The sequence below is a fragment of the Hoplias malabaricus genome, chromosome 9 (genome assembly GCF_029633855.1).
Source record: "Hoplias malabaricus isolate fHopMal1 chromosome 9, fHopMal1.hap1, whole genome shotgun sequence".
In the NCBI taxonomy this organism is placed as follows: Eukaryota; Metazoa; Chordata; class Actinopteri; order Characiformes; family Erythrinidae; genus Hoplias; species Hoplias malabaricus.
Window position 1 is genome coordinate 30,509,049 of NC_089808.1, and position 19,748 is coordinate 30,528,796.

Sequence of the window (19,748 nt, forward strand, 5' to 3'; positions counted from 1 at the left end):
TTACTTCACCTTCATTCATTACACAGGGATCCATTGTTCTCTCTACCTCATCTACTTCTTTGCTGTTCACCTACAGCTCAAATGACACACCCTGTAAGTTGACAAGCTTGGTGCTGTAGGTTTATGACGTATAAAACCCTGGCTGTCTGAATTTGGCTGTTTGAGAATTTGCCTGTTGTTGGGAACACTGCAGTTGCAAAGCGGATATGTTCAGCCATGAAAGTGACTGCTCATTTTGTCATGACACACATTAGCCAATTAAAAAAAATAAAAACTTAATAATAATAATAATAATAATAATAATAATAATAATTAGGGTAACCAGACGTCCTCTTTTACCCGGACATGTCCTCTTTTTTAGACTTAAAAAAATGTCGTTCACAAACTAGTCCCGCCCTCCCCCACTCCGTTTGGTTCGCTTGAGTGAGAAGGGGGCGTGGTGAAGTAGCCTAAATCTTTTGATTGGACGGTCTGACTGTAGCGCTACGGTTATTGGTCGATAACCTTCTCTGTAAACATTTAATTGGTCAGTCTGCATGTCAGTACTCCTTGTTTACGTCAGGCAAAGCTCAGGTACCCACCCTCATCTCGAGCAGCTATGCCGAAACGTAAATGTAAGTTCTCGGATGAATTTAAAAACAAATTCCCATGTTTTGTCTAGCAAATAAAGGTGTAAGACATGTCTCTTTTTCACTATCTCAGATCTGGTCACCCTAATAATAATAAACACATGTGCATAAACCAATTAATTGATCTTCAGCTGGAAAACACATAGAGTGTCCATATATTGACATAGATACTGGATATATATAACCACCAATAGGTGTGTCCAGATGTGCCCCTCATGCTGTCTACAGCTGTGCGGCGCGGAAAGATAACCTCAGTCCGGGTATTGAGGTGGTGTCGCGTGTGAATGACGCTTTTGCGAGGCGGTAAAATGGCGGCGGCTGCCTGGCTGCATCATGCTCCCAACAATGCCCCGCTCACCGAAAGCCTGCTGTCCGCCCTCAGGGAGGAGAGACCGCAGTACCTGCCCGCTCTCCTCCGCGACTACAGAGAGCACGGGGCCCTTACCACGCAGGTACCAGCACCTCCACTCTACCGCGTACACACGAGCCGGGACTGGAGGGACGCTACTGCCCAAAATTCACAGTTCCACCTTAAATAGAGCAGCGGTGAACTGCTGCAGTGCAGCATTTAAGGTGGAACAGGAAATTCGAAGAGGAAGCCAACCTCACGTTTATTTTACTGCCGCTTCTGTCAGTGTTTTGGGCTCTATGCCTTTAATCATCAGAATAATCCAACTGCCGATCTATTTATAGTGTGACGAAAAATTAAAATAAGCTAACGTTAAAGGTGAAGTTCAGACTTGTCGCGGCGTCTTTGTGTTAGTAGGTTTATTTTTTACAGAGACGTTAGTTAAACACAGTTTCCTCTTGCAAATATATAGTGTTTGCTTTTATATTGGCCATGGTTATGACATCCACAACGTAATTATGGGCATTTTGTTTCCTGTACAATATTACGAGAGGACCTGTTATAGAATGTACACTGTTTAACCTTTTTGTCCATTGCTCTGGTACAAGTGGATCAGACACAACACAAGACGTTAACCTACCACCACCACGTAAGTGACACTGACAGTCAGCTGCTCTGTGGTGGTCCGGTGGGATCCTGATCATTGAAGAACAGAGTGAAATACACTTGCAAAGTATGCAGAACAACAGATGGATTTCACTATGTAAATGTAGAGAAAAGCACCTGTATGTTGTGTGGCGCTAATAAGACAGACAGTGAGTGTAAAATAATGGTCTGTTAATAACAGGCTTTGAAATTGTACACAATTGTGCACACTGATACTCTTTTGTCTGGCAACACTTTGTGTACTCCAACATGAATATGTTTAAATAATTCATCCAAAGCTGAATTTCAAAGCTGTGGTAGAACAGTGAAATCTAATAGTGATGCTGGAAGAATTCATCCAGACGTTACGCTGTAGAAGGCATTCACTTCAGAGAAGGCTCTTCCAGTGCTCCAGAGTGCAAATGCTGGAGGCTGTTTTCCTCCATGAAAGGTCCTCCAGGTAGTAGGGATATGAGAAATATTGAAGTCTTAAACGTATTGCCATTCCATCCTAAAAGATTTGGAATCACTTTACCAAAAGTTAGTGTGGATTGTTTATGTAGTTTTTGGGTTTTCTGTAACGTAATACTGCACTGGATGAGGAAATTAAAGGGTGGGTCACTAGGTGGGTTACAGCAGATTGTCAATGATTTGCACAACAGACAGGTTGTACCCTGGATGCACTGTCTGCTGCAACCCTCCCATTTCACCTGGGCTTGAAATTGGCACAAGAAGGGCACATGAGTGATCCCAGAGGCAGGGTTGCATACATGGGAAGAACACATTAAACTCCATACACACTGTGACCTAAGACCAGGCTTGAACTGCTGCTATGTATTTTTATAATTACAGCTTGTACACTGAACAGACTTCCAAAATATGGTAGCTGTACTAGTTATTATAACGTGCAGTCATTTGTCAGTGTACGGCGAAATGTGTCGTCCATATTTGACCCATCTATGTCAGTGAACTCTCACACACTAGTGCACTAGGGGTCATTCAACACACACCCAGAGCGGGGGTCAGCCATTCCTGGTGCCAGGGGTGTTTGTGGGTTCGGTGCCTTGCTCAAGGGCGCTTTAGCCATGGATGTTCCTGCCAGTCCTGGGGATCGAACTGGCAAACTTCAGGTACCAAGCCCGCTCTGCTAATGATTAGGCAGAGGCTGTCCCCCTTATAATGATGTTGGACTTTGTGCTGCTCTCCAAAGCATCCTGTTAGGTCATTGTTTTCTATAAAGATTACATGAACACAAACATCTCAGTTTGCAGTCGTCTCATAAGCTCCAGCCAAATTGTGTGAATTATTGTTCTTTATGTCAGTTTACCCAGTAGCACAGTTGGAGCCATCTACAAAGTATTTTTCTCTTAATCCTGTTTTCTCTGTACATATAGAATTCAGGAGCAGTCGGTGGCCTAGTGGGCATCAGCAACTCACGGCTTGGGTCCAGCAAAACCAGGTGGGCACCAGCATGTCCACACACACTGTCACACTGAGCATCTCTCACGGCCATGTGCTTACTCTCGAAGACAGGGCTGTGTGCTCATTATATTTGGGAAATGAACATTGATATAATTCTTATTTGTACTGATAAATGGATATAGTTATGAAAGGCAAACATACTTTAAAGTTAGTAGAGTGCTTTGCAAACTTGTTAACTTTGGTATTTTAGGTTTGAGGGCCTGTGCTTGCTGTCTATTCTGGTTAAGGACAGTTCAAGTGAGGTGTTCCAGCAGCACTGTTTATCCTGGCTGCGATCTTTACAGCAGATTATTCAGGTGAGGCAACTTGCTGCATTTTGGTAGCTATTTCAACAGTAAGAGAAACTGCAATGTTACAACATATACCTTTATCAAAAGTTTCATCACTTTGTTTAAAAGCAAAAACAATGTAGCAGAAGTCACGTGTGTGTAAAACAACATTTCATTAGCATAACTGCATATGTATCAGCTTTAATTACACATTGATGTACTGTAATATTAGTTTTATTGCACGCTACCAAATATTGCTCTTTTAATGTGTGCAGTTATATCTTGCATATATTTTTCGTATGTGGTAATCTTTCCTATCATATTATTTCTCCTTTTCCTTGTCTTTCTTTTTCTCTGTTCCTGCGACACACGGCTTCTCTCCCTCCAAATGCTCACAGTCCCAGGCTCCTTTGCCCTCTATACAGTTAGCAGTAAATGTGTTGCTTGACCTGCTCCAGTACTCATCACAACTGCCTGAGCTGGCCAGAGAGGTGGGTCTTAACTCCATCCTGGGCATCCTCACCTCTTTGCTGGGCCTCAAGTCTGAGGTGAGAACACTACATATTGAATTGTTATTTATTTTACTTTTTTGTTAAATGACCCAAATTAGCCCCCTCCAGGGTGTGTTCCCGTCTTGCGCCCAATGATTTCAGGTAGGCTCTGGACACAGTGTCCCTGAACTGGATCAGCGCTTACAGATAATGAATGAATGACCCAAATTAAATTCTCTGCTTATTTATTTAAATCACTAAATCAAACTAGTTCTGTTGTTCTGCCCTGTGTGTGAATTTGTGGCAAAATGGATCTCTGTATCACATTTTTCTTAGTTTTTGGTAACAGCCGTATTGTTCTTTGATTAAGTACTAGTTTTAGATTACTAAAGATTATGTACATACACGAAAAATACACATCAGTGAATTAGCATTCACTGATCAGGTGGCACAAATATACCTTAAGTTTTTGCCAGCATTAACTTTATTAAAGTTCAAATACGATAAAGCATTTCTGTATGGTACAATTTTGCATGGATATAAGCAATACTGCTTTAATCTGAAAAATATTATTCAACCTGTTGTAAGATTTGTACAGCTGACTTAGTGTTGTGCAGCCTCTTTATTTTAAGTTATCTTCATCACAGTGCCACCTAGCTGCAATGGAGGGGATGATGGCATGCATGACCTATTACCCACGGGCATGTGGATCACTCAAGGTGAGTGCAGACAAGTTCCAATTTTTCTAAACTATTAATCTTAATAGTGTATGCTATGTATACAACTGGCACTCTTTGTATTCATTGTAATCATTTGCTCCTGCAGGAAAAGCTAGGAGTATATTTTCTGTCTAAGATGGATTCTGACAACCCCAAAGTTCAAGAAGTAAGTGTGATTCCTATCTTAATGATATTTAATGTTAACGTAGAGTAGCTTTTTTGGGAGTAGTCCACTGAAGTCGTGCTTCATTGTTTATACTTTGGGTTATGTCCATATTTGGAGCACAATTTGATGAGCTGGACTTTGCAAAAATAAAAAAAATATATATAAATCCCCTCTATTGTACCCTGTGGTAAATAAAAATATAAATATAATAAATATTATATACTAAATATATTAGCACTTTGTCTCATCCCCACCTCCAATTTGGGATGAGTTGAGGTATCTGGAATGGAAAAAATATAAATAAAAATTGCCTTTTTATACAATATGTATAAAAAGTCTACACTCCCCTGATGAAATGCCATGTTGTTGTGATGTAAACAATTAGAATACGTTGGAACAATTTAAGAATCTTCAAACTATAATCTGCAATTAAATTGAAAAACAAACTGAAATGTTGTAGGGGAAAGAAAATCTTACAAAACAAGTTTTGTTGCTCATTTTGATTTTATGACAGCATTCAGTCTTTTTGGCTAGGAGTCCTTCAGCATGGCACATAAAGATTTGGCAGTCTTTGCCCATTCTTCCTTGCAAAAGTGTTCCAGAGCTGTCAGCTTGTGAGAGCATCTCCTGTGCACAGCCCTCTTCTCTGATTATCTTTTGGCGAAGCTATTCCTTTGTTGATGTAAAGGCGTGCTTTGTCTCGGATGTTTTTCTGTGTTGCCATCCTATCACATGTTGTACACAACCAGTACTTGCCAGGAATTCCTGCAGCTTCTTTAATGTTGCTGTAGAGTCCCGGCAGACTCCAGACCAGTTTTCTTCTTGTGTTTTCATCAGTTTTTCTATAGCCGTCCAGTCCTAAATAAAGTCACTGTTACGCCATATTTAATCCTTGGTATAGTCATGGTGTTCCAATGTATACTTAATGCTTAGAAATTTGTTCTTCTCCTGGCTGATGCCTTCCAACAGTGAGATCCTCTTAATGATTTGCAAACCATGTTTTTTTGCTGATAAGATTCAAGTAAAGGAAAATCCTACTAGAACTTCTAAAATAAATATGGGGTTAAACAAATTCAAGTTGGCTGATGGCAAGTGTTTACTGAACAAGATTTACTTTTTACTTTTGAAGGTGATTGGTTACACAGTCAGCTGAATTACACAGAATAAAGGTGACATTAAAAGTGGAAACACACATTTGTCTTGACACACACACTTCACAAAAACTGTTATTTTGACTTTAGCTGCTGTAATATAAATGTGAAATCTGACTTTTGTATTTTTGTTGAGCTATAACTTTCATACTAACTTTCCTGCAGATCCCTATTCAAATCTAAGAAAGTTTGCATGGCAGAATTTAGGACCAGCAGGGAAATATATTGTGTCTCTGCGACTATTAAATTAAGAACAGATTATTGCATCATAAACTACATTACATAACCAGGAAAGCCGGTTTATTTTTTTTCTGACATCTTATATGCCACTGTTCTATGCATGGAAATGCGTAACAATGTAGTTATAATCAAACCTAGAATAATGCCAATCTAATGATTTCAATTCAGTACACAATAGAATCTTATATGTAGGAATATTAATAATCTTAATTCAGAGTGTTCAGTTATAATTGAGAGAAAAAAAACATCGGCTTGGAGCCTTTATATATTCATTTTCAAAAATTACATTCATATTTTTCTTGGAGAAGATACTTTTAGAGCCACATTCCATGATCTGTTATACCTGTATGTTTACCGGTTATCACAGAATCACAAACCTGTGCTTCACTTTTCCCTAATCATATGGTTCTGTGTTTATAGGTAGCTTGCGAGTGTTATGGGCGGTTACCTTGTCTGGGAGGTATGCTTGAGCGTGGAGGAGGTGGGCGCAGGGCAGAGGGATGGACAAATCAGGTGCACTGCCTACTGGCATCAGCAAGTGGCATTCTAGGACAGTTGTACCAGGATATAGAAACAGGTGAGTGACTCCCAGGGGGAATGGGCAACATCACTGATTTTCTTTTTGATCTGATACCAAATAATACCACAGGTTATCCTACTGTATATGGTGTGTTCACCTGCAAAAGCAATTGAATCAGCAAAATAAGTTACAGCCTCATTTTCAAGCACCATTTTCTGAGAAAGTATAGCTAATCGCTTGTAGGTTCAAGCTGGCAGGATTTGTGGATGACACTGCAGAGTGGGCTTGGACATTTATTGGTTTGTGAAAGCGACCTCAGTCATGGGGTGGCATAGCTGTCTCTATTGGCTGTTTAGATGCTTTGTATTATAATTAGTTAATGATTTTAATGTTAATACAGATTAAGAAGGAACAGGGCAATGTCAAGCTGCTTGACTGTGTTTCCGAATTTCTGTTTACGTAGATATAGATGCTCATTGTATGGAACCCTTTGCGCTATTTGATGATTTTGTTTAAAATTAACATATACAACATCCTTAATTTGGGTTTTTAAGATTCTAATGTTTATTTTGGTGCTGAATTTGTAGAGGTATAGAGGTAGAGGTATTTGTAGAGGTATATATATTACAAAGACAGGCAGAACTTCTGACAGAAAGCACAACCTAAAACAGGCTTATGTGGGCATTAATCAGTCTTGTGCAGTCCTCCAATCCATACTTTAATATTTTTTAACCTTGGTCTATGCCTGTCTCTATATCAATATTGTTTTCTTATTCTTTTGCTTATATAGAAGATATAATTCATTATGATGGGCCAGGATTAGAACTTCCCTTCCCTCCTCTGGATGACGTTGATCCACTTTTGATTCTTCAGCTTCGCCAGCGCTACAGAGCAGTGTGTCGAGCTCTTAAACATACTCTTAGGTGAGTGTGTGTTAGTATGTACCTACTGAGAAGCTGTAGCCCTATTTTGAGCTTTATAATTAGGGTTTACACATTGTTGTTCGTTATTTCAAGCTGCAGGAAAATGCAGTGCAATAAAAAGTCTTGATATTCATGTCTGAAAATTGGTCAACAATCATGTCTTTGTTTTTGTCATGTCTCTCTGTTTTGCATGAAGTGTTGATCCAGCAACTTCAGTGCGGCTTCCCATTCAGCACGTACTCAACCTGGTGTGTCGTGCTCTGGCTGTTAGCAGTAAGAGCATTGTAAGACCAATTGTTCCCTTTCTCATACTTAGAGATTTTGTTTTGTTTGTATATATTTTTACTAGTAAATTTAATTAATTTATTTATTTGTTTATTTAATAGAAAAATAGAATAAAGAGCCAGAAGTCAAAACTGAGAATATGAAACCAGTTTGGCTCATTAACATATTACTGTTAAGTCTGTCTCTATAGCCTTTGTGGTTGACATAGTGTCCTAGATATAATTGTGATAAACAATATTATTGTTGTTTTAAGATCATTTTATGCCTCTTATATAATGATAATATACTAGCACATTATAAAGTGCACTCCTTTAAAGAGCATGATGTCCATATATTGTACGATAAGTCGAGAATGTAATTATTTTGACAGGCTTTATTACAGTCAAATATGTTACAATTAGTTTCCCCTAACTAAAGTTAATGGAGATGTACCCTACAGGACACAACCCCAGTGACAAATTAATCATTCTTTTGAAAGTGTAGTCGAATATAAAACGATGCTTATTATTCCATGTTTGTATATTTCTCCAGAATGTCACAGGTGATGGCTGCTTGAAACTGTTGGTGTTACCATCAATACACACAGATTCCCTGGATGTGCTCTCTGCTTTAATCAAAGCGTGGGTAAAGGGGAACCAGTTCCTTAAGATTTTTGCTTTTACATAGTTACATTACATACAATAAGCTGTGTATTGCCTCTGTATATACTCACCTACATATGACATGATTTGATTATCTTGAGTTGGCATGTATTGTTGATTTGAATGCTGCTGTGTATTTCAGTGTGGGTGTTGGACTGGTGCAGTATAGTAGTGTGATTACCAGGCTTTTCTCTCAATCACTTTCTGTATGGACGCCGCTACCTGAAGCCAGCCTTGGTCAGCAAAGGGCGTACAGGTAAAACACACCAGCGATCATAGAAAATGTTCTGTTCTCCTCGTTGGACTATCTGTATTGCAATTACAGGAGGTATCATGTATAACACTCATTTACATTAATAATTGACGTTGAAATTTCTTGTCTTCCTGTAGTGCTGTACGAGTGGCCATATACCACACGCTAGAACTGTGGGTGCGTGTGGGTGGAGCCTGTGCCTCAGTTCTTCAGGGAAGCACCTCACCCTCCGAAATGCTCTTTGCTCATCTCATGAGTGACATTACACCAGGAAATGAGGCTGTCAAAGTATGTCTTTATTTTTGTGTAATATGTATGTAATATATTCTGTGCATTTTTGTGAAAACAGTATTGTGCAAAAGAGAAAGAGCAAAGAATTAATTTGTCAAAATAATACATATATTTATTATTATATATATTAAAACTCCTCAGTAACTGTTTCATTGAATCAATCCTGCATTAATGGAAACTGGCTATGCTGGTGGCTAGATTAGGAAGTCCAGAATTTGTCCATTTTAATTTTCATTGTCATTTTAATAACTTTAAAAAGAAATTGCAGTATTTTTAAATCTCTTTCTCCCAAAGTCAGTCTGTCTGTCAGTCACACACTCAGTGACCTTGTTCTAAAATAGTTTCTTTTTCTGTCACTTAATGTAATGAGATTACATGTACACCTCCATTTGTCCATAAATGCTCACACATTGTCTAGGGCAGCCAAGATTTCAATATGATTATCTGGGATTGAATTTAGTTGTATCTTTTTAGTTTTCTGCTCGCTCGCTCCCTTAATACTTGTTCCTCCTTGTCTTCTGTAGCTGCGTACAGGACAGACATCCATGTCAGATCTTGTGGGTGCTGCTGGGAAGGCAGGTCCAAGGCGGACAAAGGGCTTGGGTATTGTAGAGACAGGAACGGTTTCTCTTCAAAGGAAAGGCGATGCATTAGCCAATCAGGACACATGCTTAGCTGCTCTTCGAGGTGAGGGGAATGGTGAACTTGAAATCTTCTGTTTATTCATCATAAATATGGGAAAATATTAATACATTTTATTGTATGTTTTCAGCCCTTAGACAGATTATTTTGACTAGTGGCACTCTTCTGAAAGATGATCTACATAAGGTAAGTTTGTAGTTAAGTGTGTGTGTGTGTGTGTGTGTGTGTGTGTGTAATATAATATTATATATTATTATTATTATAATTATTCCTTTATTTTTCTCCCTCTCAGAGGCTGCAGGATCTGGTAGTGCCACTGTGTGTGCGGCTACAGCAGCAGGCTCAGTGTGGGTCAGAGGTTGGCAGTGTCAGTGGTCAGTTTGGTAGTGCTGCTCCTCGTCGGGAGCTCTACCGCCTCTTACTGGCAATGGTTATGGTGCCCTCGCCCCACTGGCCCCCTCCACTCTCCTGCGCTGTGTCTGTGTTCAGCCAGGGCCGCAGAGATCACAATATCATGGTGAGTGAGTGTAGATTATCAATTGGGTTGGAAATAGGACTCTGCTCTATATATTATTATAATGGTAATATTACCATTATTACGATTAAAAATGGTTGTTTTATTTTTGACTCTCATAGTTCAGTGGCAAGGCTTGTATTGTAAATATGCTCCAGTATTAAAGCTGGGATATTTTTTCTTAATGTTGTTGGAAGCTTCTTTCTCAAGTTGCTTGGTTGCCTGCTGCACTTAGGTTGCTTCCATGTGGCAGATAGGCGCAGAATCACGTGACTACAGCTTTGTAGCATGGTTTAAAAGAGATGGTACATGAACACACAGTAGGGACATAACAGAATAAAAATAATCAATACAGACAAGATTTTGACCATTAGAAGTTCTGAATGTCGATTTTGATTAATTTTCGATTAATAGCCCAGCCCTAGCTTTATATTTGTTTGGATGTGCGTGTGCGTGTGTGTAAACTGAAATTCTCCTTTTCCATTGTGCATAAATATTACTTGTCATTAGCAAAGTTAGTGCTCATTCTTCCTCGTCTGTGGCCTTCAGGGAAAAAATACTTCACACAGGCATTCCAAAATGCAGTCAGTGAAGATAAGGAGAGAAATGCCTATTACAAAAAGCTTTTGTCATGCTCCAGGAATGTTGGCCTGTATCTTACTTCAGTGAATCCCAGTTGTTCTGCTATATAAACTTGCACATCTGTGAAGGCAACATATGCTGCCATCCAAGCAACGTCTTTTTCAGGGAAGTCCCTGCAACTTCAGCAACACAATGCCAAGCCACATTCTGCACGCGTTACAATAGCGTGGCTTCATAGTAAGTGTATGGGTACTAGACTGGCCTGCCTGCAGTCCAGACCAGTCTCCATTGAAAATGTGTGGCACATTATAAAGTATATTATAAACACATTATAAAATACGAAAATGGAAACCTCGGACTGCTGAGCAACTGAAGATGTACATTGAGCAAGAATGGTAAAGAATTCCACCTACAAGGCTTCAACAATTAGTGTCCTCAGTTCCCAAACACTTATTGAGTGTTGATAAAAGGAAAGGTGCTGTAACACAGTGGCTCTGTAACTCTTTTGGAACTTGTTGCAGGCCTCAAATTCAAAATGAGTGAATAATTGCAAAAAAAACTAAGTTCATCTGTTTGAACATTAAATATCTTGTCTTTGTAGTGTATTCAATTGAATATAGGTTGAAAAGTATTTGCAAATCATCTTCAACTTCAATGGAATTGGTGTTGTAGGTGCTTTTCATTATAGTTGCTTCATTGTAGTGGTCGAAGTCTGTTATATTCAGGTATAGATGCATGTGGAGGACAATTTAAGAAGGATTTTTTCATAATTATACACAACATATGTTCCATCAAGGCGTAGTTATATGAGCAATACTGAGAAATGTACTCATGTAGTATGTTCCTCGAGGAAAAAGTCTGCATATTTGTAGTATGTTCACTGCAACTTTACGTTTGTTAATTGAGTAAATATATATTGTAGAGCTTTACACTGAGTATTGTTGAATTTTCAATGTTTTAAACTTGCTGTTGAGTATGGTGAGGTTTTTAATTCCCACCCCTGACCTTTTTTTCGTTGTTCTCTCTTGCTCACTTCAGGTGTCTTCATTCTGTGCTGAAGCCTTGACTATATGCAACACTATGCTTCACCCACGTACTCCCTCCATCTCCCTTCCCCTTCCTCCTCTCACTCTCAAGCCCACCCCAGCTGCTCCTGTCCTGGGCCCTACTCAGAACCCCCCTCTCTCTCTCCCTACGCTACTTGGGGGGCCTGCACCCGGACCTTCCTTTTCTGCCAGGCATCCTTTGGGGCTAGGCCCTGCTGCCTTACTCAGCTCCCTAGAGAACCATCTTCCCTTAGCTCCTGTGCTCCCCACTCCAGCAGGGGCCACTGGGAGTCAAGCTGATCTGATGCTCTCTCCAGCACAGCCAGCTGAACTTGCAGGTCTGGGGGCCCCTGAGGGCCAGCGGCAGGTGTTTGTCCGCTACGACAAAGAAGAGCCTGAGGATGTGGAGATTTCTCTCGGAAGTGATTCTGATGATAGTGTGGTTATCATGCCTCAAGGAATGATGCTGGAGATGCAGGAAGGAGCCACAAATGCACAGAGCATCCCTGTGCCACCAGGAGGTGCTATACCCACACCCAGCGAAGCCAGATCAGTTGACACTTCCCTTCCTAATGATCTCTCCACATCCATTTCCCATCAGATCCTGCCAACAGATGCCAACACTATCAACTCCTTCTCTGGACCTGGCCAAGGAGAGCAACTGGTCTCTTTGGTTCCTCCTCTCAATTCCACTGCTGTGTCTCTTGCAGCATCTCCCAGTGGTCTTGGTAATTCACTACCTGCCGGGCCTCAGCTCCAACAGATGCTGATGCAACCTTCCCCAGGTGGTCAGACGGCACAGCTTGGCCTCTCTTTGCACGTGCAACTGCAGAGCCAGCTGGCTCAAACTAGCCGTCAACTCCAGCAGCAGCAGCCTTCTGCAAATGATGAGGACCAGAATGTCATCAATATTAACAGCTCAGATGATGAAGAGGAGGAGGATGAAGAGATGGAGGATGAAGATGAACTAGGAGAAGAAGAAGAAGAAGGGCTAGAGGAATACGAAGAAGAGGAAGAAGGAAGTGAAGAGGAAGACTTATATGATGAGTACGATGACGAAGAGGGAGAAGAGATGGATGAAGATGATGAGGAGGAGGAAGAGGAGGAGGATGAAGAAGAGGAGGAGGAGGTCCAGCCTTTGGAAGGGGAGAACCAAAGAGCTGTGATGGGAGGAGAGGAAGGTGAGGTGATCATTGAAGAACAAGAAGAAAGAGGGATGGATGCATTCCAAATGGAGAGAGAAGGACAGGTGGAAACAGGGATAGAAGAAATGGAGGGTGTCCGAAGTGTGTATGGAGAGGGTGGTATGAAGGATAATGTGGCTGTGGAAGAGATTGAGAACATTGGAGCTGTAGAAAGAAATGAAAGCGAGGCTGGTGAGCCACAAATTGAGGCTCAAGTGATTGGTGAAGAACCAGAAGAAGTGCAAGAAGAAAACTCTGCTGCAGCAGTAACAGAAGCACCAGAGCAGGAAGCAAGGCCTTGGGAACAGGAAGAAAACCAACAAGAGCCCCTACCAGCCGCCCCAGAGGATTCTGTGATACCTCAGGAGACTCAGGAGGTGGATGAAGAACCTGGAGTCAGTGAAAAGAGTGTAGAAGCAGAACAAGAAGAGACAGCCAATCAGAGTACAGCATCAACATCAGAAGAAGTTGCTCCACAGCAAGTAGAGGAGGCTGCAGAGAAGGAGAAGGATGAAGAGCAGCAGGGCGAGGAGGAAGAAGCACGAGGGACAAAGAGGAAAATGGAAGATTGTGAAGGAGGAGAGGCGTCGGAACAGGGCAGTGAGAAGAAAAAGGTAAATCTATTTTGCTTCTGCACCCTGCTTCAGAAAGGTTTAACAACTGTTTAACATATTTTGCAATGAGCATTTATTTTTGTCCAAAATGCTTCCATTTTGAAATAAAGGAATAGAACCACGCTGGCATTTAAGTGAGCAGCTATATATCACCAAACAAACAATCTTTTTTTTCTCTCAACTATCTAATTTTAAAGGCTGTTAATACATGGTTCTGAAAGTCAGTGATTATTTAGTGGCCAGGCGTAGGAAAGTCTCTCTGACTCTGGAGACATTGTGTTTGCGAGAGACCCGGGGAATTTGTTTTCAGAGTCAGGAGGACACAACCACTGACAAAATAAGTTTGGTGTTTACATGATCCACATTTCGGCAGCTTCATATCGACATAAATAATATAGATAAACAGCTAATAAAAAATAAGCTAAGAAATGATTGTAATTTTAAAACATTTAATACCAAATTTTTTATATAAAAAAAACTGCTTTGACCGTTTCCATGTCCTAAACACAGGTCATTCTCAACGATCATGGAGTAACAATTAGTCACATGAGTTCTAATTTGGCTGTTCGGTCAGAGTCTTATTGCCACAAATATGGATCAGATGTCAGTACAACAAATTATGTCAGTACAAATGAAAGTGGCCCAAAAGCTAAAAAAAACAAAACAGATTCACTAATATTTTTGCTGTTCACACAGCCACACAAACAACACCCTTTGTCCTGGACCGAAGCTGCATATTAAAGGGGTCAAATTGTGCCAGGTGCAGAGTATGTGATATTAGCCCTTATTTTGCAACTACTCTCTCCCTTTGGGAGATTGCCACCAAAACCTACAGGTCGGATTTACTCGTTGTGTGTGGATCATTGAAACATCCAAGAGCTCCCGGCGATCGCCAATGCCTCACAAACAACCAATACAAGTGCTTTAATGTCTGGACCTGTTGGTGACTCTAAATCCACTCGTTAGTAAAGTGTTGTGAGTGCAGTAGCTATTGAAATGAAAATGTATGACATGGGCTCAGGGGAAAGTCAAAAGTGGAGATCTACTCTGTACTAGTCCTGTTCACTATTTAAAGTGGTTCGTAGTTATTGGAGGTTGTTGTGTGCAGTCTTGTTTTATGTTTTTGTTTCATTTCAATGTATATTTTTATGTAACTAAAATGACAGTCTCTTGAAATTAAACTCTAATAGTGTCTATCAGAATATATGTGCATACGCACAGGTGGATGTATGGCAAAATATTTCTGTCTGCAGAACAGACCAAACTTGCTGCCCATGTGCCCTTATTCAATTTCTTATGAAAGCTTTCACTGCAAATCGCCAGAGAATCAACTTATACTGTTTGTTTTGCTCCAATTGAGCAAAGACAAACTCAGAGTACGGAGAAATGAGAACTTATTACATATGGAGAAAACAATCAAAGCATGCCACAGATGTTTCTTTAAAACCTCAGAGAACTGTAATGTGTGGAAGTGGTATAATATATCCACTTTACTATGTGTTATTGGCTGACACAGATCTGGTATTTATTCATGGCTAGCACAGCCACATAATTTAGACTTGAGCAAATATTTTTGGCAATATAGCTACTCTGCCTGTGCATGCATATGAACTTGAATTACATCCCATTTTTGACAAACCCATCCATAGGGTTTAATATGGGGCCATCTTCAGTCTGTTCCCACAAAGTTAGGAGCATGAAACTGTCCGACATCTCTTGGTATTGTGAAGCATTAATAGTTTATTTTACTGGAGCTAAGGGGCAGAGCCCAACTCCTGAAAAACAATCCCACATCATATTCCCCCGCCAATGAACTTTACACTTAGTACAATGCAGTCAGACAAGTAACGTTTTCCTCGCAACCACTAAACCCAGTCTGGTCCATTGAATTTTCAAATGGAAAAGCTTGATCTGTCAATAGAGAGAACACGTCTCCACTACTCTAGAGTCCAGGGGCCGCATGCTTTCCAACACTGCATCCGAGGCTTTGCATTGCACTTGGTGATGTTAAGCCTGGATGCAGCTGCTATGAGCCATTTTGGAGCTAATCTGAAGGCCACATGAAGTTTGGAGGTTTGTTGTTATTGACTCTGCAGGAAGTTGGAGAGCTTTTGGCAATACAGGAGGTCCTCGGGTTACGTCAGTCCCGAGTTACGATGTTACGAGTTTCCCGGTAACGACACATCTCCCATTTACTGTATAAAGCCTTGTTTCGACTTAAGTGGGTTTGCGTCGTAAACGTTGTAACGCGAACTTCGTGTGTGGTGTGCGCGGCGGAAGAATACACGGTTGCGTGGCTCGAGACCGAGGAGGACGGCGTCACCCCAGTCGCGTTGGCACGCCATTTTAGCTTGCTGCTACAACGTTCTCTCTCACGTGTGTACGTATGTTCCCACTTACACCGAAAATCGGTTTACGACGTAGGAACGGATCAACGTCGTAAGGACCCCCTGTATAGTGTATGCTTGGTCACTGATTAAATGCTCGGTACATAATGAATTATTATTAAAAATGGTTTGAGTTATGGGTCTTGTAGGTTTTTTGCTCTAGGAATATGACTGTTAGGCACAATGATCATCGTAGTCAGGAGGGTAACCACCTGCCTGCCTCATGGACAAGCCTGTGTGTATGCACATATATTCTGATAGACACTATTAGAGTTCAGTTTTAAGAGACTGTCAAATGTTTGGGTTTGGCCTACATTTATTAAAGGCCATATTACAGTGTGTTTATCATAACCATATTTTACTAACATTTCTTGAGATTTGGTTACCAGTTACTGTTAAAGTTATGTAGAATCTGTTATGTACTCTCCTTACTGGTAATTCTTACTAAAGTACAAATTCTGTGGTGTAGTGCCTTCTCCTTTATCACAGTTATGACTACTGATATCAAAGCAAACGCTGTTTTGACATTGCTATAGCCGAATGCTTACACTTTTAGTCAATTTTGTTGGACTTCTTGGAGTTCATTCTTCTTGTGGAGCAGCAAATTGGTGTAGCTATTCTCAGTTGTGCAAGTTTGGAGTTGTATTTGATATCTTGGTGCACACAGTTAAAAACTGTCTAGTTGTAAAATACTGACAGGTTTTTTTAAGTTGTTTTTACTACTTTTCAATTGAATTTACTTGCTAACAGTGCTGGGAGTGATATTGTGTAACTGCAAAGTTATCACAGACTAGTCTGGACGTTTACTGTGACACAAACAAAAATAGATGTTAGGAAGAACCGTTTTCTGGTTTCAAAATGACTTCTGTTTTTGTTACCATGCTGTGAACATTTGCATTTCTACAACAAAGTCAACATAGTTTGAGGCTAGTGCCTCATGATGTATGCATGCAGTTTGCATTATACTAATATTGTGGTGTAGTGTACTGGCCGAGTTAGCCTTTACATTAGCTCCAGTTTAAAATTATCTTTGAGTACAAATGCGTCATTAAATGTATTAATTTGTGGATTTTTTTGTTTTGTTTTTTTTGTGTGTATGTATGTATGTGTATATATATATATATATATATATATATATATATATATATATATATATATATATATTCTAACATTTCTAACATTTTGTTAACTGTCTGTTATAACAAAAAGTTTCTCTAAGTGCCCCAAGAGACACCAGATGTATGTCTACAAAAGTAGTCTCCTTATGTTTATACTCCACGTACGATATGTAAACTCAAGCTCAAAAACCAGTGTGGTTTTAGACTTTCAGCCTAATGCTGATAAACTTGTTTATAATTTGTGCAGTAATTTACTTTCTTGACATTTTCTCTTTTCCTTCCTCCTCCAGCTGGATGATGAAGCAATGGCTTCTATGCTGGCTGACTTTGTGGACTGCCCTCCCGACGACGAGGATCATGGTGCCTCACAGTCACATTCCTAGAGCAAAAAACCTGCAAGATCCACAACTCAGTGGTCATTCATATGGACTCAAAGTCTTTGCCTGAGCCGGTCAGTTTCCTAAGGATCAATATTTGCATTCGGCTATAACTGGTTCATTCATTCATTATCATCCATAACTGTTTAAAAGTTTCATAAACAGTGTTTGTCTGTGGAAAGCAGTCATGGTTTTGCTTGTGATATCATTCAGGAATTACTCTTTAATGGTGTCATAGGTGTTAATATAACGTAAAAATATGACATCTAATATGATCCATGCGGATGGTTGTCATTCTTACATCCCAAAACGTTTATCTCTGCTCCAGTGTTTACTTTCTCAAAGGTCCTTTCCCACATTTCCAGAATGTTGGCCTGTGAGAGGGAAGATGTTCAGACTTTGTTTGCAGTGTTCTGAATGTTTCTGCCCATGGGTTACATGCTCCAGTCAGCTTGCATAACCTTCTGTTTGGATTCTGTTTCAGCTCTCAGACAATACACTAAAGAACTTACAACATGAATGAAGATGAACCATATGGTTGATGTTTTTGAGCTTTTTCACATTTCTGTTATTTTGTACTGTCATTTGTTACATGTGTTGTTATTTTTTTTTGTTTGTTTGTTTTTTTAAATATTTACGGGATGCTGGAAGACTATTAAAAATAGAAAATCAGTGACATTGTATCGTCGTCTTTTAGTACTTTCATGAGTAACAAATTTTGTTTAACACATAAAATTCTGATTGATTTTTATAGTACTCTAGTATAATACATGCTTAAGCTAAGCGTCCTAAAAAATCTCAAGTTACCCCTGAACTAAATTGCTGTCATGGAAAGCATTCATTGGTGATGTCTAGTATGTCAAGTATTAACAATACACATTTCAAGAAGTTTAAAAAAGAATAGTGAGAAGGTATCCAATAAACATTTGAAAGAGTGTGCTGTTCCACACCTGGGTGTCAGACCAGAATAAAGAAAAATTGGACATGCTGTGATGTGTAAAATACACGTTCATACCTGCATGTTGCCCTATCAGTAGTAATGCATGAGGCAGATAGGATTTGCACTTGTGATGGTTGCACATGGTGATGGTCTCTGCGTGCTGTCATTATTTTACTGGTGCTGTGCAGTCAGCTGTCAAAAAGTTCAAGAAACCGCACACTGGCTCAGGAGTGCTTTCCCTCTTTTGCCCACTCGGGCTCGGACAAGAAACAGCTTTTGGGGGCATTTGGACAGTGGTGACACCATGAATGTTGAAAAGAGATGACGATGTTGTTCTTGCTCCACAGGTTTGTAACGCTGTTTGCTGTTGGAGTTGCAAAACATAAGGAGGATCATACCCAATTTGAGAGACCGTTAACTGCCTGAAAGTAAACATAAACCAAAAGTGTTACAAAACAGCACAGATACAAATTCTTTGGTAATTTTTGGTCAAGTTCTTTGGTAACTGGAATGGAGAAAGACCACCTTCTTTAGGAGTAGCTGGTTTTTATGTTTGTAGCTGGTATTTGATGGTTGCTGCCTACACACCCTGTTAACACTCAAACAGAGAATAAATAAAATACATACTTGTACTGATCTACTGTCCTGTCCTGTGCAATTCATGGAGACCAAATCTGTAATCTTCCAGATGATATTGTTAGCTGGTTTTGTGATAACTGCAAAGCACAGGTCATAGCAGTGACCCGTCTGTAGTAAAAGAAGGGTGGGTCTTCTCTCCAGTTACAGCTATTGTGAGATTTTATGGGGCTTCATTTCAACTTATTGTGTTGTAAATAGGGTTTAATTCTGCCTTTAGTCATTGATGGGAGTACAGAGACAGTGTAGTTTCATTGTTATGTGAAATGGGTGTGATCTCTATGGGATTACTGTAAGCGCTTTGATTTAACTTGGCAGTCAAAGAGCACTGTGAAGCCGGCATCACTGTTGTTCAGTAAAGGTGTTGTGTGCACTGTGAGATGATCAAATAACTGTGGAAAATGACAAGGAATTTAAAACTTTATTTTCTCTAACTCCAGAAACTGTCTGATTTACACATACAAACGTAAGACACCACCAGCACACCAGTTTCACTGCAGTGTTGAGGATGCTCCACTAGCCGAACAATACCCGTTGGACAGAGTGAAAGAGGGCTAACAGAGTAATATACAAAGCAACGGGTGAACCATAGTCTAATTGCAGATCTACAACATGCTCCTGTATGGTCAGTGGAGCTGATAAAATAATGTGTGT

At 40.0% G+C, this 19,748-nt stretch overlaps 1 protein-coding gene across 1 annotated transcript; it reads left to right on the plus strand.

Moving 5' to 3' along the window:
• The first annotated feature begins 875 nt into the window (after positions 1-875).
• pelp1 (proline, glutamate and leucine rich protein 1) lies at positions 876-18,185 on the plus strand. The gene is made up of 17 exons (XM_066681734.1): positions 876-1,081; positions 3,018-3,082; positions 3,296-3,401; positions 3,773-3,922; positions 4,513-4,584; positions 4,691-4,750; positions 6,562-6,718; positions 7,452-7,584; positions 7,781-7,868; positions 8,401-8,489; positions 8,653-8,766; positions 8,901-9,051; positions 9,579-9,741; positions 9,827-9,882; positions 9,989-10,213; positions 11,831-13,636; positions 17,432-18,185. The coding sequence occupies exons 1-17, from the start codon at positions 914-916 to the stop codon at positions 17,522-17,524; spliced, it is 3,696 nt and encodes a 1,231-aa protein (XP_066537831.1). The 5' UTR covers positions 876-913; the 3' UTR covers positions 17,525-18,185.
• The last annotated feature ends 1,563 nt before the right edge of the window (positions 18,186-19,748 follow it).